Source organism: Cyanistes caeruleus, chromosome 6, assembly GCF_971803275.1.
Source record: "Cyanistes caeruleus chromosome 6, bCyaCae1.hap1.1, whole genome shotgun sequence".
NCBI lineage: Eukaryota > Metazoa > Chordata > Aves > Passeriformes > Paridae > Cyanistes > Cyanistes caeruleus.
This window is the reverse complement of record NC_141706.1, coordinates 64,538,795-64,552,822: the sequence shown is the minus strand read 5'-3', so window position 1 is coordinate 64,552,822 and position 14,028 is coordinate 64,538,795. Positions and strand designations below refer to the sequence as shown.

General features: G+C 44.3%; 1 protein-coding gene across 2 annotated transcripts in view; it reads right to left on the bottom strand.

The window, feature by feature from the left end:
• The window catches only part of SLC35F4 (solute carrier family 35 member F4), a 109,239-nt gene that overhangs the window by 13,667 nt on the left and 81,544 nt on the right, over nt 1-14,028 (bottom strand). The window contains exons 2-3 of one of the 2 annotated variants that reach the window (XM_086894023.1): nt 7,443-7,631; nt 3,188-3,485 (exon numbers count right to left, since the gene is read on the bottom strand). In XM_086894023.1, the coding sequence (XP_086750149.1) occupies nt 3,188-3,485; nt 7,443-7,631 (487 nt within the window). The remainder of the gene's footprint in view (nt 1-3,187; nt 3,486-7,442; nt 7,632-14,028) is intronic. The other variant, XM_086894024.1, reaches the window with a different exon arrangement.

The window sequence follows — 14,028 nt, the reverse complement described above, 5'->3', positions numbered from 1 at the left end:
GCAACAGAGAGAGGTTTGTGGGTGAGAAACCTGCACTGACAGGTTTCATATACAAATACCAGCCACTTGTGGCTCAGTCTGCACTTCAAGTGATGCTCACTTCTTGTTATCCAAGAAATCCAACTCCTCCCAGTGAGTTCACATCAAACCTGCACCTACCGAGGCTTTCCCTGGCCAGTGCCTGAGGCTGGGAAGAGCCTGCAGCACCAATCTCAGCTCTCACACCGTGGGGGTATCCTGGCAGGAAGCTGCTCTGGGTCACAGGGTTTGTCCTTGAAAAGCCAAAGTGCCAGATGGGGAGGTAAAATGTACTGACATTGAAAATTTCACCCACCTATTCCACACCACAACTCCTAAGTGCAGTGTCTCCTGCTGTGGCAAATGCTGGGCAGGGTTACATTTCCTGTTTCTGAGCTTCCTGAACTTCAGATCATCTTATCTACTATTAATGGAAGGGGTTTCAAGTTTTTTATGGGGGACATAGCTTTTCTTTACAACACTAAGGGGATACCAAGAGAAGAAAACCAAAACACTTCATCTAAACGCAGCAGCAAGTTCATAACCATGAATTATTTTCTTAGACTACAAGATTGAATCTCTAAGGTAAAGTGTGAAAGGTAAGAAATGCACAATTTATAATCTCAATTATTATGATAATAAAATGCTAGAGTGGTTTGGGTTGGAAGAGCCCTCAAAGCCCATCCAGTTCCAATCCCCTGCTGTGGGCAGGGACACCTTCCACTATCCCAGGTTGCTATCCAACCTTGCCTAGAACTTCCAGGGATCCAGGGACAGCCCCAGCTTCTCTGGGAACCCTGTGCCAGGGCTTCACCATCCTCATAGTCAAGAATTTACTTTCAATATTTAATCTAAACCTGCCCCCTCTCAGTCTGAAGCCATTCCCCTTCCATGTCCTTGTCAAAAATCCATCTCTCTTGCAGCTCCTTTAAGTATTGAGCAGCCTAAACTTTCCAGAAAGCCAATCTAAAATTGAGGATTGAGGCTCCTGTCCTTCCAAGTGGGATTTATGAAAGGAGCAGTGGCTCTCTGCAGCTTTGCCAGCCTGGGGCAGCACTCTACAAGTCACTCCCAGGATCACTGATCTCTGCCAAGACGTCACAGACATTGTTAGTTCTGACCCACTGGGAATATCTGCTGGACAGAATGTCTGATGTCTTTAAAGCTCCTAGAGAGTAACTACATCCTCCAGAAACACAAAGATAAATCACCTCTGGTCTCCGAGGAAAGCCTGGAACTGCTGCAAATGGGTTTATTGACAGGAATTAGCTACTGCACAGGAATAAAACAGGCAAATGAAGCAGCAAGAAATCTTACAAAATGTAATAAAAAGCCTTGTAACAGGAACAATATCAAGAATGCAAATCAAGAAAATATGCTAACAATCAATGCTGGTTTGAAAACACCCCTGTTCTGGGGAGGAGGCCTTGGGTGAAATGACCTCCAAAGATTCTTTGCTAATTAGATCTGTCTACAAGTTAAAACTACAAATTTTCAATCCTTTAAGTCACAAAAAAATCGAAGCTCATCCCGAGGAGATGCCCATGCCATATCCAAACTGTAGGAATTTGGATAGTCAAGTTGTAACACAGCACAGACCAAGCAGTTGCTCCCCCTGATGAAATCATTATTTCCCAGCAGCTACTTCCTCCTTGGGACAGGAATTCCTGACATATCTGGAATAAGAAATACTCTGGGAAGATTCCCATCAGCTCTAACACTGGTGTTCTGAGTCCACACATTCACTGACCCACTGCAGAAATTCCTGTGGCATTTAAGACAGTGTTCTTAACTTTAAAAGCTGAATTCTTAACAGCTGGGGAAATGTATCAATCATTTAAGCACAGGGGATTTTTATGCATCAAATGTTTTGCTCTGATAGAGATATAATCAATGAACCAACTGCAGGAGATTTATCTGCAGGGTATTTCTTCTCACCTTCCTCCTTATCTGCTGTGCAATTGTTATTACTTCACCCCACATGCAGAAGCCAAGCTGACACTGCTAATGTTCTCACAAACACTCCAGAAGAAATCTGAATGAAGCATCATTAACAGACAAAGCACCAGGGTTTGCAGAGAAGCACTTAATTAAGTGCAACTGTTCAATTTCAGTCACACTGATTTGACAGAAATGATAATTTAGGGCCAAATTACATCTCAGATCCTGGCAAAAAGCAGCAGAGGGAAGAGTTTGGCCCTGCTGCACTCCAGCCTGACAGTCACAAATGGGATTCCCTGTGTGCTCAGTGACAGCAGGAGCCAGGGATGGGCCCCATGCTGGCTAATTCCAGACAATTCTGCTGGAATCAGGCAGGTTGTTTTCCAAGTAAGTCTGCACTGGAACCACAGAATTTGGTCCCAGCTCCAAGAGACCCTGTGAATCTCTTCCCTCCCTGGGCAAGGTGTGGTATCTCTTGGTGAGCTGAGTTTTGTCCTGTCCTTTAAGCAGCTCCCACATCACTGTCAGGTCAGTGGAATAATCCAAGTGGAGGAGGAACTGTGAAATCAATTGTCACAGAATGTGAGGTACTTCCAAGCCCTGGAGACAGATTAGATGTGGTTTTCTGCAGAACTGGCTAAGGTGAAGCTAAGCTGCAGCACTGGTGGTTGGACTGGATGATTTCTTTGGGTTCTCCCTTAACTTGTATTTCTCTTGATTTCTCAGGGGTCACTGAAAAGGGATTTATAAATTTCCAGCAGGAGCAAAGGGCAGCTTGCATCCTGCTATAGTTGCTCAGCACAGAGAGCTGGCCATGGTTTTCCACATGGAAACCACCTCCTCAGCTCTGAGCATCTTTCTTCTCAGCTAGGAGCTGGTTTGGTTGTACCCAACACTGCTATTCTATCATAAATGGACCAGGACAGACTAATCAATGGCCTGATCCAGGCAAGAACACAAAATACAGAGATATTAGACAACATAACAGCAAGATTATAAACAGATTATTGACCTTTTCAACTCATTAAAAAAGCCCTTTAACAATCAAGTATCCATTTATTCAGCACACATCACTCATGTGGCAGCCTCCTGCGAGCTATTTCTGAATGAGGTTTTCTGCAGCATGACCTTCATTCTCCTGACACCAGGGGTGGAACTGAGCACAGCAGTGACCTCAGCCCTCAGGAATTAGGTTTTTTTAAAGGGATACTGCCACCATAAAGCCTACCTGAATTTTTTGATTGGAGACTGCTTTTCCTGCGCAGTTGCAAGGTGCCCGGAATAATAAATGGGAAAAATCATAATGTTCCAGTTTGTTGAGAACCAAGTCATGAAAAAGGGACAGTCAAAGGTCTCAAAAGTGATTTTGACAAACTGCGTGGTCCCAACCCAGGAGGAAGAGACGGACAAAATGATCAGGAACCTCCAGATTAGCTTGAGAAATGTGGATGTGCAAGACTGGCATCGTGTCTGTCCTTCGGCTTCTTGGCTGCTGCTCTCTGTGTGCGTTTGTGTTCCTTCCTCTCCTGAGAAAGAAAAAAAGGAAGAATAGAAAAAGAGTTGTACATGTAATGAAAGTATTCAAAACAATGGCAAAACCTCCCCTTCTGGTCCAGGTCACAAATCATTCCTTGCCTTCTCCCTGTAACTCCTCTATGTCCCATAAATACTGAAATCCTCACAAAAATATTTAAATAATACCATCTCTGTCACTTCAAGGAGGCAGAACCAAAGACAAACACAACACTGAGGGCTGAGGTAACAGCATTACAAATAAGCTCTTGTCACTATTTGCTTTATCAGCCCTTCATTCCCTCTGCCAGAAAATCTCCAGAATAAAAATACATCCCTTGGAACCAACATTATAGAGGCAATTGCTGTGCATGTGTAAAACAGAAGAGCTCTCTGAGCCTGTAGGTCTGGAGACAGCACCAAGTTCTTATTTCTCAACACTTTAATTCCAGAATCATTTCTTTTATTTGCAAGCTGGGATGGGGAAGAAACAGTTTGGTTTTACATACCCATGCAGAGAAAGGCTTTTTTGTAGTCAGGCTGGTGTACTTTCATTTTTGAAGTTAACAAAGCAAACTGGACAAAAGTGAAACTTGGCATGCCTGGAAAGAAACCTCTGCACATAAACAAGGAGCGACCGGAGAGCTGGCATTTCCCATTTTAGCACAGTGGTTTTCAGACCTAAGTGCACATTTCCTAATGCAAGTGGGGAGAATTTGATCTCACTGACTGGTGCCTTGCTCTCCAGACAGATCTCCCAGAGATGCAGGCCATGAGCCCTATTTTGGTTTCCCAGATGCCAGCTGAAAACAGGGAGCTCTAACGCTGCTGTCCTGGGAGCTCATGGAGCAGCACTGAGCTCCAACCATGCACCCTGTCTGACCACATCACACCAGTTTGGTAGAAGAAACGGGAAAATCTTCTAAAAATTATGGCCTGAAGCTATTCTTAACTACTCCTATCAATTATCAGCCACATTAATACATGATGTGATGTGTAAAAGAAACAATATGATTTTGACAGAAGTTGTAGATGCACTGAGTGAGAACATACACTGTCCCATATTCAACTTTTATGTGACAGAGGTATCCTTTCACACTCAGGTTTAGTTTCCCTTTCTGTTATCATTTTTTGCTACATTAGCCATAAAGAAAGGTCAAACTGGGGTTCCAAGCTATTACTGTAAACCAACATTACACATAAAAAAAGGGCAGGGAGTGCATTTGGAATCAAGAATTTTCCTAACTAGGACATGGAGCTTTTTGTAGTTGTAATTGTGTGATGTGGTTTTTTTCCTAAAAATAATCTGTATTCAGTGGCTCCATTGTTTAGTGGTGAATCAAGAATTTAAATAAAATTACAGGTTTATTAAAAACATGCAGAGGATAATCAGCCACGGGTCTGAAAAGGCAAGCATCCTTTTAGCATTCTCCTTGGCTGCTGAGAGAAAGTAGATATTTTTATGGTACTAATAATGACTGATATCTATTGAAAGGTAAATTACAGCTTATTTGCAAGTTAGCATGGCTTAAAAAGAATATATTATAGTAGCATCAACTTGCAGGTCTTCCTGCTAAGCAAAACTACCATGCAATTAGTCCTTTTTCAGCTACCATTTAAAATAATCACACAATGATAGAAAAATAAAGCACTTTTAGCCATGCTTTCTATTTTTCAATTACAAAATAATGATGCAATTGGTGTCACTATGCATGGCACCACCATCAGCATTTGATTTGGATGTTACAGTCCCAGGTCTGAACGTCAGGGAAAGGCACAGAAACACACACTTGTTGCAAGACCTACCCTGGATTTAAAGACCAGTGTAAGTTCTAGTCCGAATAAATGCACAGTGGGGAGCTGCTGTAAGTGTTTAATCTGTGGGATTCATCTCAAGTGATGTAGTTAGCAAATAATTGTGCATTCAGGATAAAGATGATGTCTGGGGCCCCTTTACATTTAATGCTAATGGAAAGGCATGGTGAGAGGGGAGCTGATTCCATCCTGATATATCTACATCTATCTACATCTAAGCTCACTGGAGGCACTTAACTCCAGACCAGATATTTGCAATTAACTTAAGTGAAATTGTGATTGATGCCACTGACAGAGTAGCTTGACAGCTGCTTTCAAAATCCATGGGATGTGCACACCTAGTTCCTGGCCAAAGAATCCAAAGGACAAGATAAGAAATATATTTCAAAATAATGACAGGGCTTTAACTTGAAGCCACAGGGGGAGCAGGCACAGGTTTCCTATTAAAGAGGTTTAGGGATTTCCAAGTCATGAAGCTGGGGCTGGAGCAAGCACTTGTGTTTAGACACCAAATGATAATGAGGAGAAAACAAATTTATCAGCCAAAGTGGCTGGGAGACAGCATTTTATAACTGGCAAGGTGGCAGAAATCCTCGGGGTCTGCATTTAGATGGGACTGGAACAAAGCAAGAAATTTATCCTGGGAAGGGCACAGAAACAAGGCTGAAAGGACAGGGAAGAAGGCAGATCACACTGCAGCTGACACAAGGAGATGGCACTGGCCAATGGCAAACTGTGTGGAAGGCAGTGAGCAGAAAGATCCCTGCATGGTCCTTTGGTCCACAGTGCAATTCCTACTGACATAGTGGTCACAGAAGAGACTTTTGCTTGCAGTGTTCAGAAGAGTGAGATAAGGAAAATCAAAACCAACAGCTTTTCATTGAAACTCTTTTGGCTATTCAGCAACTAGATCCTAGAAAATGGTATTCTTTGTATTTGTTTACCTATTGGGTCAGTTCTAGTTAGACTTCTCTGATGAGGATGGGAAGATCAGGATCAAAAGGGAAATTAAGAAATGCAAAGTAAGTGTTTAGAGGAGTATGATTTCCAGACACTACCCAAGTGGCCTAGAGCCCTTTTTTGGAGAAGATGGATCCTGATTTTGGATGTACCTCAGTGCCAGCAGGCACACTTATTTCAGCCTGCTACCTGGAAAAGTGAGAGTTGGTTTTCTGATACCTTAGTAAGATCTCAACTGCAAGATGCTGCATCAACTCCTTGCAGCAACGATCACCTCCAATACTCTTCTGAGATTTTCCATCAAGAGAGTACTCCTGGAGCATGAGATCCCTGTTTTCCAACACAAGGAGGAAATGGGTGACTTGCTGCCATCGGTGGTCAAGTGACAAGAGGAAGGTTCAGCTCCCCCAGGTCCAGTGTGCAAGGGAGATCCAACCTGCTCTTCCTCCCCTTTTTGCTCACAGTATCTACACAGGCAGTCTTCCAAAGAACTCGGGCAATTAAATAATTTCCTTCCAGAAAGCTTGGAGAGTTAAATTATTTCACTCATTTAAAGTCTCTCCTCCTCAACAGTGTGGTTTAGCAGCCTCACCAGCCTATGGCTGCACACTGTAACTGCTCCCATCCCATCCCTGCGGCTGCTGGATGGACACCATGGTGAAGAGGTCAGTGTTTACCACACCTACAGGTTCATTTGAGCTAAACTTCTGCAGGGAAGCAGGTGATGGAAGCCCTGATGTGCAGCTGACCGATGAGCCGAGCTGTGATGGTCTTCCCTAGAAATCCTTCCACCTGCTGCTCCTTCTCTTCCTCTTCATCAGACCATCCGTGGTGCGAGCTGAGGTCATCACTGTCTTTGAGAAGGAACTCCTAAGGGCCCTGGTGTGTGGCCAGGCTGAAGGTGAGGAGACACAACCACTCTGTGAAATCTAAGCGTGCGCTAGGGTTAACCAGCTCTGAGGATCTTCCGTGCCGCACACTGCGCCGAGCACCTCACGCGCGTCATGTACCTGCGAATCCCAGGCTTCTCCTCCCGTCCGTGCCACCTTCCCGCCTCACCCCCGGGCTCGGGAAGGACCTGCACGTGGCAAACCAAACCTCAGCATGCTCAGCCTCTGCCCCATCTCTGTGGAGACAGAGGGAAGAGGCCTCCGGCGGGCACGCGGCGGCGCCGGGAGTGCGGCTGTGGTTCCTACCTGATCTGCTCTGCCTCTCGACTCTGCTGTGCCGACAGATTCCCGAGGGACTTCGATTCTGCAGCTCAAGAATGGGAGCAGCAGAATCTTCAGCAACAGATAGAGGGGAGAGCTGCCTAGTCATGCCTCTGTGTCTGCTGGGGCAGTTGCCTCCTGGCTTGCATTGGATGACAGATGATCGTGAGGCACCTGAGAAGAAAGAGTTTGCATCAGTTTTGTCTGGAAAGTCCCTGGAGGAACGCGGGGCTTTCAAACAGGCTGGCAGTGAAACGCATACAAAAGGAAGCGCACGGCAAAAATGCAGGTTTCAGCTCTGCTCAGGATAAAGCAAATAAGTGAGTAAATAAATACTTAACTCTCTCCCCCCTTATAGATAAAATGGTGCTGCATGAAAACCAGTCTTCCCCCTGAAGAAATGAGAGCCCCATGCTGCAGTGTGTTCTCAGCCCCACGGCTCTGTCCACAGGGCCTGCACAGTCAAAGGAATTTGTACTCACGTGGGCCCCTTCCTGAGCGCTGGCACTGAACCAGGCCAGAGGAGAGGTCACCATTCCCCCTCAGGGTGGGAAGGAGGGCTGAGGAACCACTGCCTCCCTCAGTGCTGGGAGCCTCTCTAGAGGAGAGTTTCCTCTTTCTGTCCTCCAGAACGATCCTTGAGACTCTTGTATGGAATGGAGCCGTGGTCACCCACAGGACTTTTGGATGAGGATTTCTGCTACAGGATTGAAGATGCCGATTTTAAGCGTTTACAAACACTAAATCAGAATCTCCACGTCTTCAGAGAAGTTGCTTTCTCTTCTCTGCTACGTGCAGACAACTCCAAGACGAGACATTTCACATGGATTCTGGACAGAGGCATGAGGTGGCAGAGAAGACCCAGGTCCCAGAAATACCAGATGAAGAATTTTCCAGTGAGTAGGACACCATATTTAATGAGTAAGAGCATGAAGGGCTGGATTAAGAATCAGGAATCAACAGCAAGGAGTGCAGTTCTGGAATCCATCGGTGTGACTGGTGATCGATTGTGCTGGGACTTCCAAATTTACTGAAGGTGTCTCTGTAAGAAGTCAACACATGAGTAGCACAAGAGGGTCTTCTTCTCCAGCAGAAAGTCAGGATGACAGGCCATTCTGGCAGATATAAACGTGTGTTCATGGCCAGCTGAGATCACCCACTGCTTGTTTTGCAGCTGCTACTTCAACTGGTGACCATCTCACCTAAACTTGTGGAAGATACCCATACCCAGAGCAGCCACTGACCTTGCTGTGGCTTGGAAGGATTTAATGTGATAATCACAGGTACTTCATATTGAAAATAATACAAAAATAGACAGAAACACCATGTATGAAGTGCCACACGTGCAACAACTGTGGGAGAAATCCCAGAGGGGAACACTCTGTTGCAACACGAGCCATTCCAGTGCACTTTGAGCACAGCACATCAAACCCAACTACTGCTTGAGAGTATATTCCAAAGCAAGGGCTGTATCCAAGACTCAAGAATTGAGACAGGAATCTTGACAGTGGGTTCATACAATCTTCCATGGACTTAAAAGTGTGTTGGATTCACCAAGTCTAACCGAGATTGATGTATAAAATACAGAATTATACAGAAAAAAACCCCATCTCTCAGCCTATTTAGAGCCTGCAAGGTTAATTTTTTCCTACCAAGTAGACAACTGACTAAACCAGCAGCTGACCCCCTCCAGATGATCTTTCTCAAGATGCTCTTCCCTTTCTTCTTTGTCCATTATGAGGAAATTCTGACTCAAGAGGGACACACAAGTTTAGATTCCAACTGATGATGAAGTCCTACAAATCCAATCAGTGCAGCAAACAATCCACATTCTGTGACAGCAGACCCACAAACCCACTTTGAAAAATTAAGACCTACATGATGAGAAGAAAGCTAAGCACTGTGCTGCCTCTCCTCATTTTTTGATGAGCATTACTTTCTAAAGAGCTTTCTAGAGCCTACCAGATGTTTACAGACCTTTAAAAAGCCATTCATCTTCACAAATTTACTTTTTAATGGAGAAAATAATGATCTATCAGCCACACAACTCCCTGCAAGACTTTTTTCCACTTATTTCAAAACTCCAAGAGCTACCTCTCCCACTGGTCAAGGAAGAATAACATCACCTACTCAAGACTTAGTAAACATATTGCAAGTCACTCTTGCAAGTTACACCTTCAACTCAAAATTAGTCCCAGCCTCCGTGAGGTTAAGCCAATCACTGCTTCTGGGGTGAAATGTTCAAAAAGGCATTTCTGATTTTTCAGGTCCACAACTTAAAGAGGTTTTATTTTCAGCAAGGGGTTGCCAGCTGCCTGTCTCTGGAGAAGAAGCCACTGAGGTGGCTGGTTCCAAATCACTCCTTCTTTTGATATTCATCATTTAAAGAGATTTCATTATGTTGAAAGACACGTTATGTCTCAGTTCAGATTCATTTCGGAACAAGATTCACATTATACTCAGCAGAAGTCTAGCAGGTGACATGCAACCAAAATTTGATGGAAGCCTATTTTTCCACACGTGCAAAAATAGCTCTGAGTTATTTGTATCTGGTACAAGAGAGAAGCATGAATCTTCTGTGCACTGACAAACCCAGCAGGTGAGACAAAAACTGTAATTCAAGAGATTGCATTAAATTGAAAGTCACTGCTTGATTCACTGAACTCTTCTTCCTTTATACCTGAAGCAATCAGACAGCGCAGCCATTTATCAATATTTCATTTTTACAGCTAGAAAGCCTGGGACACCTAATGCTGCTCAATCTGAACATATTTTAAGGATATCTGTTGATAGGAGAGGTGAAGAGATAAATGCTGGGCTCACTTTCCAAAGCTGGAACCAGCAGCAGGGACAACAAATCACCATTTGTACAGCTGAGCAGTGAAACCTCCAGGTGGGAAGTGTTGTCCTGTGGGAGAGGAAGGGAAGGCAGAGCTCATGGAATTCTGGTTCTTTGTCTCCACAGCTCTCAGCTATCAATCAGGGATCTGCTAAGACCCTCCAAACTTGGAAGGATCAAGAGCAGCATTTTCCACTGGACTTCCATACAGGGAATAACAGAACTGTAGAATGGTCTGGGTTGGAAAGGAACTTAAGATCATCCAATTCCAACCCCCTGCCATGGACAGGGACATCTTCCACCTGACCAGGGTGCTCAAAGCCTCATCTGGCCCTGAACAACCACCTTGAGCAGAGATGTCAGCATGGGGTGGGACTTCTTACCCAGTTTGTGGCTTTGGCAGGGATGAATCACAGGCTGAGAACAAAACTGCATTTTGGGCATCATTTGCTATCTTAACAGAATGCCACTGGAAGAGATTGGGAAAAAAAAACTAAGAAGAAAAACCTTACCAGCCTGTCAGATCTTGCTGCTAGAAGTGTTCCTTGGAGGTTGTGACTGAGTGTCAAAGCCAGACTCTGCCAATGGGATTGACCAAAGAGGAAGGGGAGAAATGGAAAGTACCTCTCTCACATTATTGTATCCACTACATCTTAAAGTGCCAAATCCACCTAGATTATTTTTTATTATTGAATAAAAACAAACCCATGCTCTTTCCTGGCTTTTTTATGATTACTTTTAGTTTCTTCATCTGCTTGAGCAAATCTATTTTCTCACCCTGCAAATGTAGATGCTTTATAGCTTATGAATGGACATGGAGACCAAAGGGAAACCAGAGAGGGGAACACATGGCTTTCCACATGACTCTAATGAAGTCTGTCTCCATCTTGCATTAATTATTATATACATATCCCAGTGTACTTTGACTTAGCAAGGTAATTATGTTTGTGACTAACCTAAACCACGCAATTAATATCACTCAGATCCAGCCTTTCCACGTTCTTTAACACCATTCTGAGTCCTAGATGGGGGAGGAGGTGACCCCCATCTGCTGCTGCCATCGTGTCCACCCAAGGCTCCCTTGCCCCTCTGAAAGATGCAATACATGACTTGTGGCTATCTGAAAGATGCAATACATGACTTGTGGCTATCTGCTCATGTACAGGTTTGCAGATGCAGCTCACGCAGTGAGAAAATGCATCCTTGCCTTGGCTAGAAAAATCCCTTTGCTATTTTCCAGAGGGCTTGGAGAGAAGGATTACACTCTGAGGTTCAAAACCAACTCTCTTCAGATCATCTTCAAGTATATGACATCTTTAGCACGTGACAGCAGCGTTTGTAATAAAAAGAACCAACCTGAGCAGTTTCATTTGGACAATGCTTCTGGTCTCACAGTTGCTACTAAAAGTGGATTGTGGAATATCCTGAGTTGGAAGGGACCTGCAAGGATCACGAAGTCCAAGTCCTGGCCTTGCACAGGACAACCCCAGGAATCCCTGAGAACATTGCCCCAATGCTCCTTGAGCTCTGTCAGGCTTGGTGCTGTGACCACACTTCTCAGCCACGCTCTGCATGAAGAATCTTTTCTTTATATCCAGCCTGAACCTCCCCTGACACAGCTTCACACTGTTCCCTCTAGTCCTGCCAGTTAAATAATCAATGCAACACAAAAATGCAGTCCTGGAACTAAATTCTATGGCCAGATCATCTTAGGATTTATTGTGCCCTTTTTTATCCAACTGCCCTGATGGAAATTCAGAGCCTCTCAAACAGGTAACAGAGTTCTCTTCCAAAAGCCATCTGTGCATTCACGACACTGCATTACTGACATGAAGTGCTGGCTCATTTGGAGACAGCAACATCTGGCTTGATGGGATGTGCCAAAATACCTTCTCTTTATTTGATTACACAATGAAATCTATGGTTAAATAGGTGATGGAAATGAGCTGAACAATTTCTGCATGTTATATTCCCAAAGCCCTGCTACCACCGCAGTCAGGACAGAAAGCAGCTTTGCCAAAAGGCCACTCAAGGCACTTATAATCTGCCTTTAACTCATTCAGCATTAAAATAGACTTATTTAACTGTGTCCTCAAAATCTCAGCACCTGATCTATCATTGTTTCTGCTCTGACAAAAGGGTGCCTCCATTGCATTGCCACGGAAACAATCACTGGGCTTTGACAGATGGATGGAGGTAGGAGTGGGTCTGGTGTGGAGAATACGTCAGTTGAATGTTCCTGCTAAATTGGGCCCCAGAGAAAGAATTGCCAGTGTTCCTTTTACCCTGCAGTGGTACCTGCAGGAGAGAGCAGCCACCCTGCTGATGGACTCTCTCACACCCCACGAGCCCAGTGCTCCCACAGCCTGTGCACGACGAGCTCCCCCTGAGCAGCCACGTCCCCGTCAGGAGGGCTGGAAGCTCTCACGGTGGGATTCTGCTCTTGCTGACACACAGCAAGGAGAAGATGATGTGAGTTTTGCAGCCAGGGAAATATTGGATGCACGTGAGTGGTGCTGCTGTTGGAAGAGATGAGGGAGTTGCTTCTGTCCACTTTATAACAAAACCTCATTAGGCTGGATTAGCCACGGCTCTAATTGGATTGTTTGCTGCTGTTAGCACACAGCTGGGAGCAGGGTATGCAACACCATCAATCCTCAGTGACTTGGGTCCAGAGCTTATTTTATCCCAGCAACTGCCTATAAAATCAGATTCTGCCCTTCAACTGCACTGGTGTAAACCCACAGCCAGTACAACCAGCCCAGTCTGGGCTACACACCAACAAACTCCCCAACTTTTAATGTGTTCAGAACCAGCAATTTGACCAGGGATGTGATGTCATGATTATATTTTACTAAAGCCAAGCAAAATCAAGAAAACAAGCACACACTCTTTGCTGGCGGAGTGCTACACAGGTTTGAGGAATAAACATCTCTTGTTCAGTGAAGAAAATTCCTTTCAGCATGTCTCAGGCATTTGGAGATAATGTTCTCCATTTAAACACTGCAATGGTCTCTGTGTCTTAGTAATGCACAGATGTCTGTTCAGAGTGATGCCTTGTTAATTTATTGTTTGCTTGTTCTGGAAGTTTTTATGCTTGAAGGGGATGAGAAGGTTACAATATTTTTTTTTTTTTTTTTCTGTCCTAGGGGAAAAGATTTTCAGATTATAATGAAAAACAAATGACTCAGTGATGGCGTACAGCATTTCTCTTGTACTATGATTAACCATTGTCAAGAGCAGAAAGCAGAAAAAGTAGATATTTCTGTTGTGCTTTACTAGTGACATCCATCAGCAATTTCTGCCAATTATCTCTTCAGTGTCTGTACACAGCCCCCACTCCAGATCAGCAGACAGCAACTTTGCTTACAACTAGGAATCTCAACAACTTCCACGTGTCCTCCTATCCTTGCAATAAAATTAATGAACAGAACTTAAATTTCACATCCTGTAATTCACTTACTGCCAGATCAAGGGATGTGCCACTCTACATCTTTCACCTAACAACCCTTCCAGAGGTTCAGTTCCAGCCTATTTGTTAAGGGAGAGAATACAAGTTAGAGAGTAAAAAAAAATCCCCCCCAGACCTGCATTTCCCCTTGGTGGGGATATAGCTGTTAAATAAATTAACAAACAACAATAAAAACAAAAAAAGAATTTAGCAGGAAGGATGTGAACATGCTACTGGGTGTAGGCAGGCTGTGGACTGCTTTTTCCAGAGCCCTGAGTGTA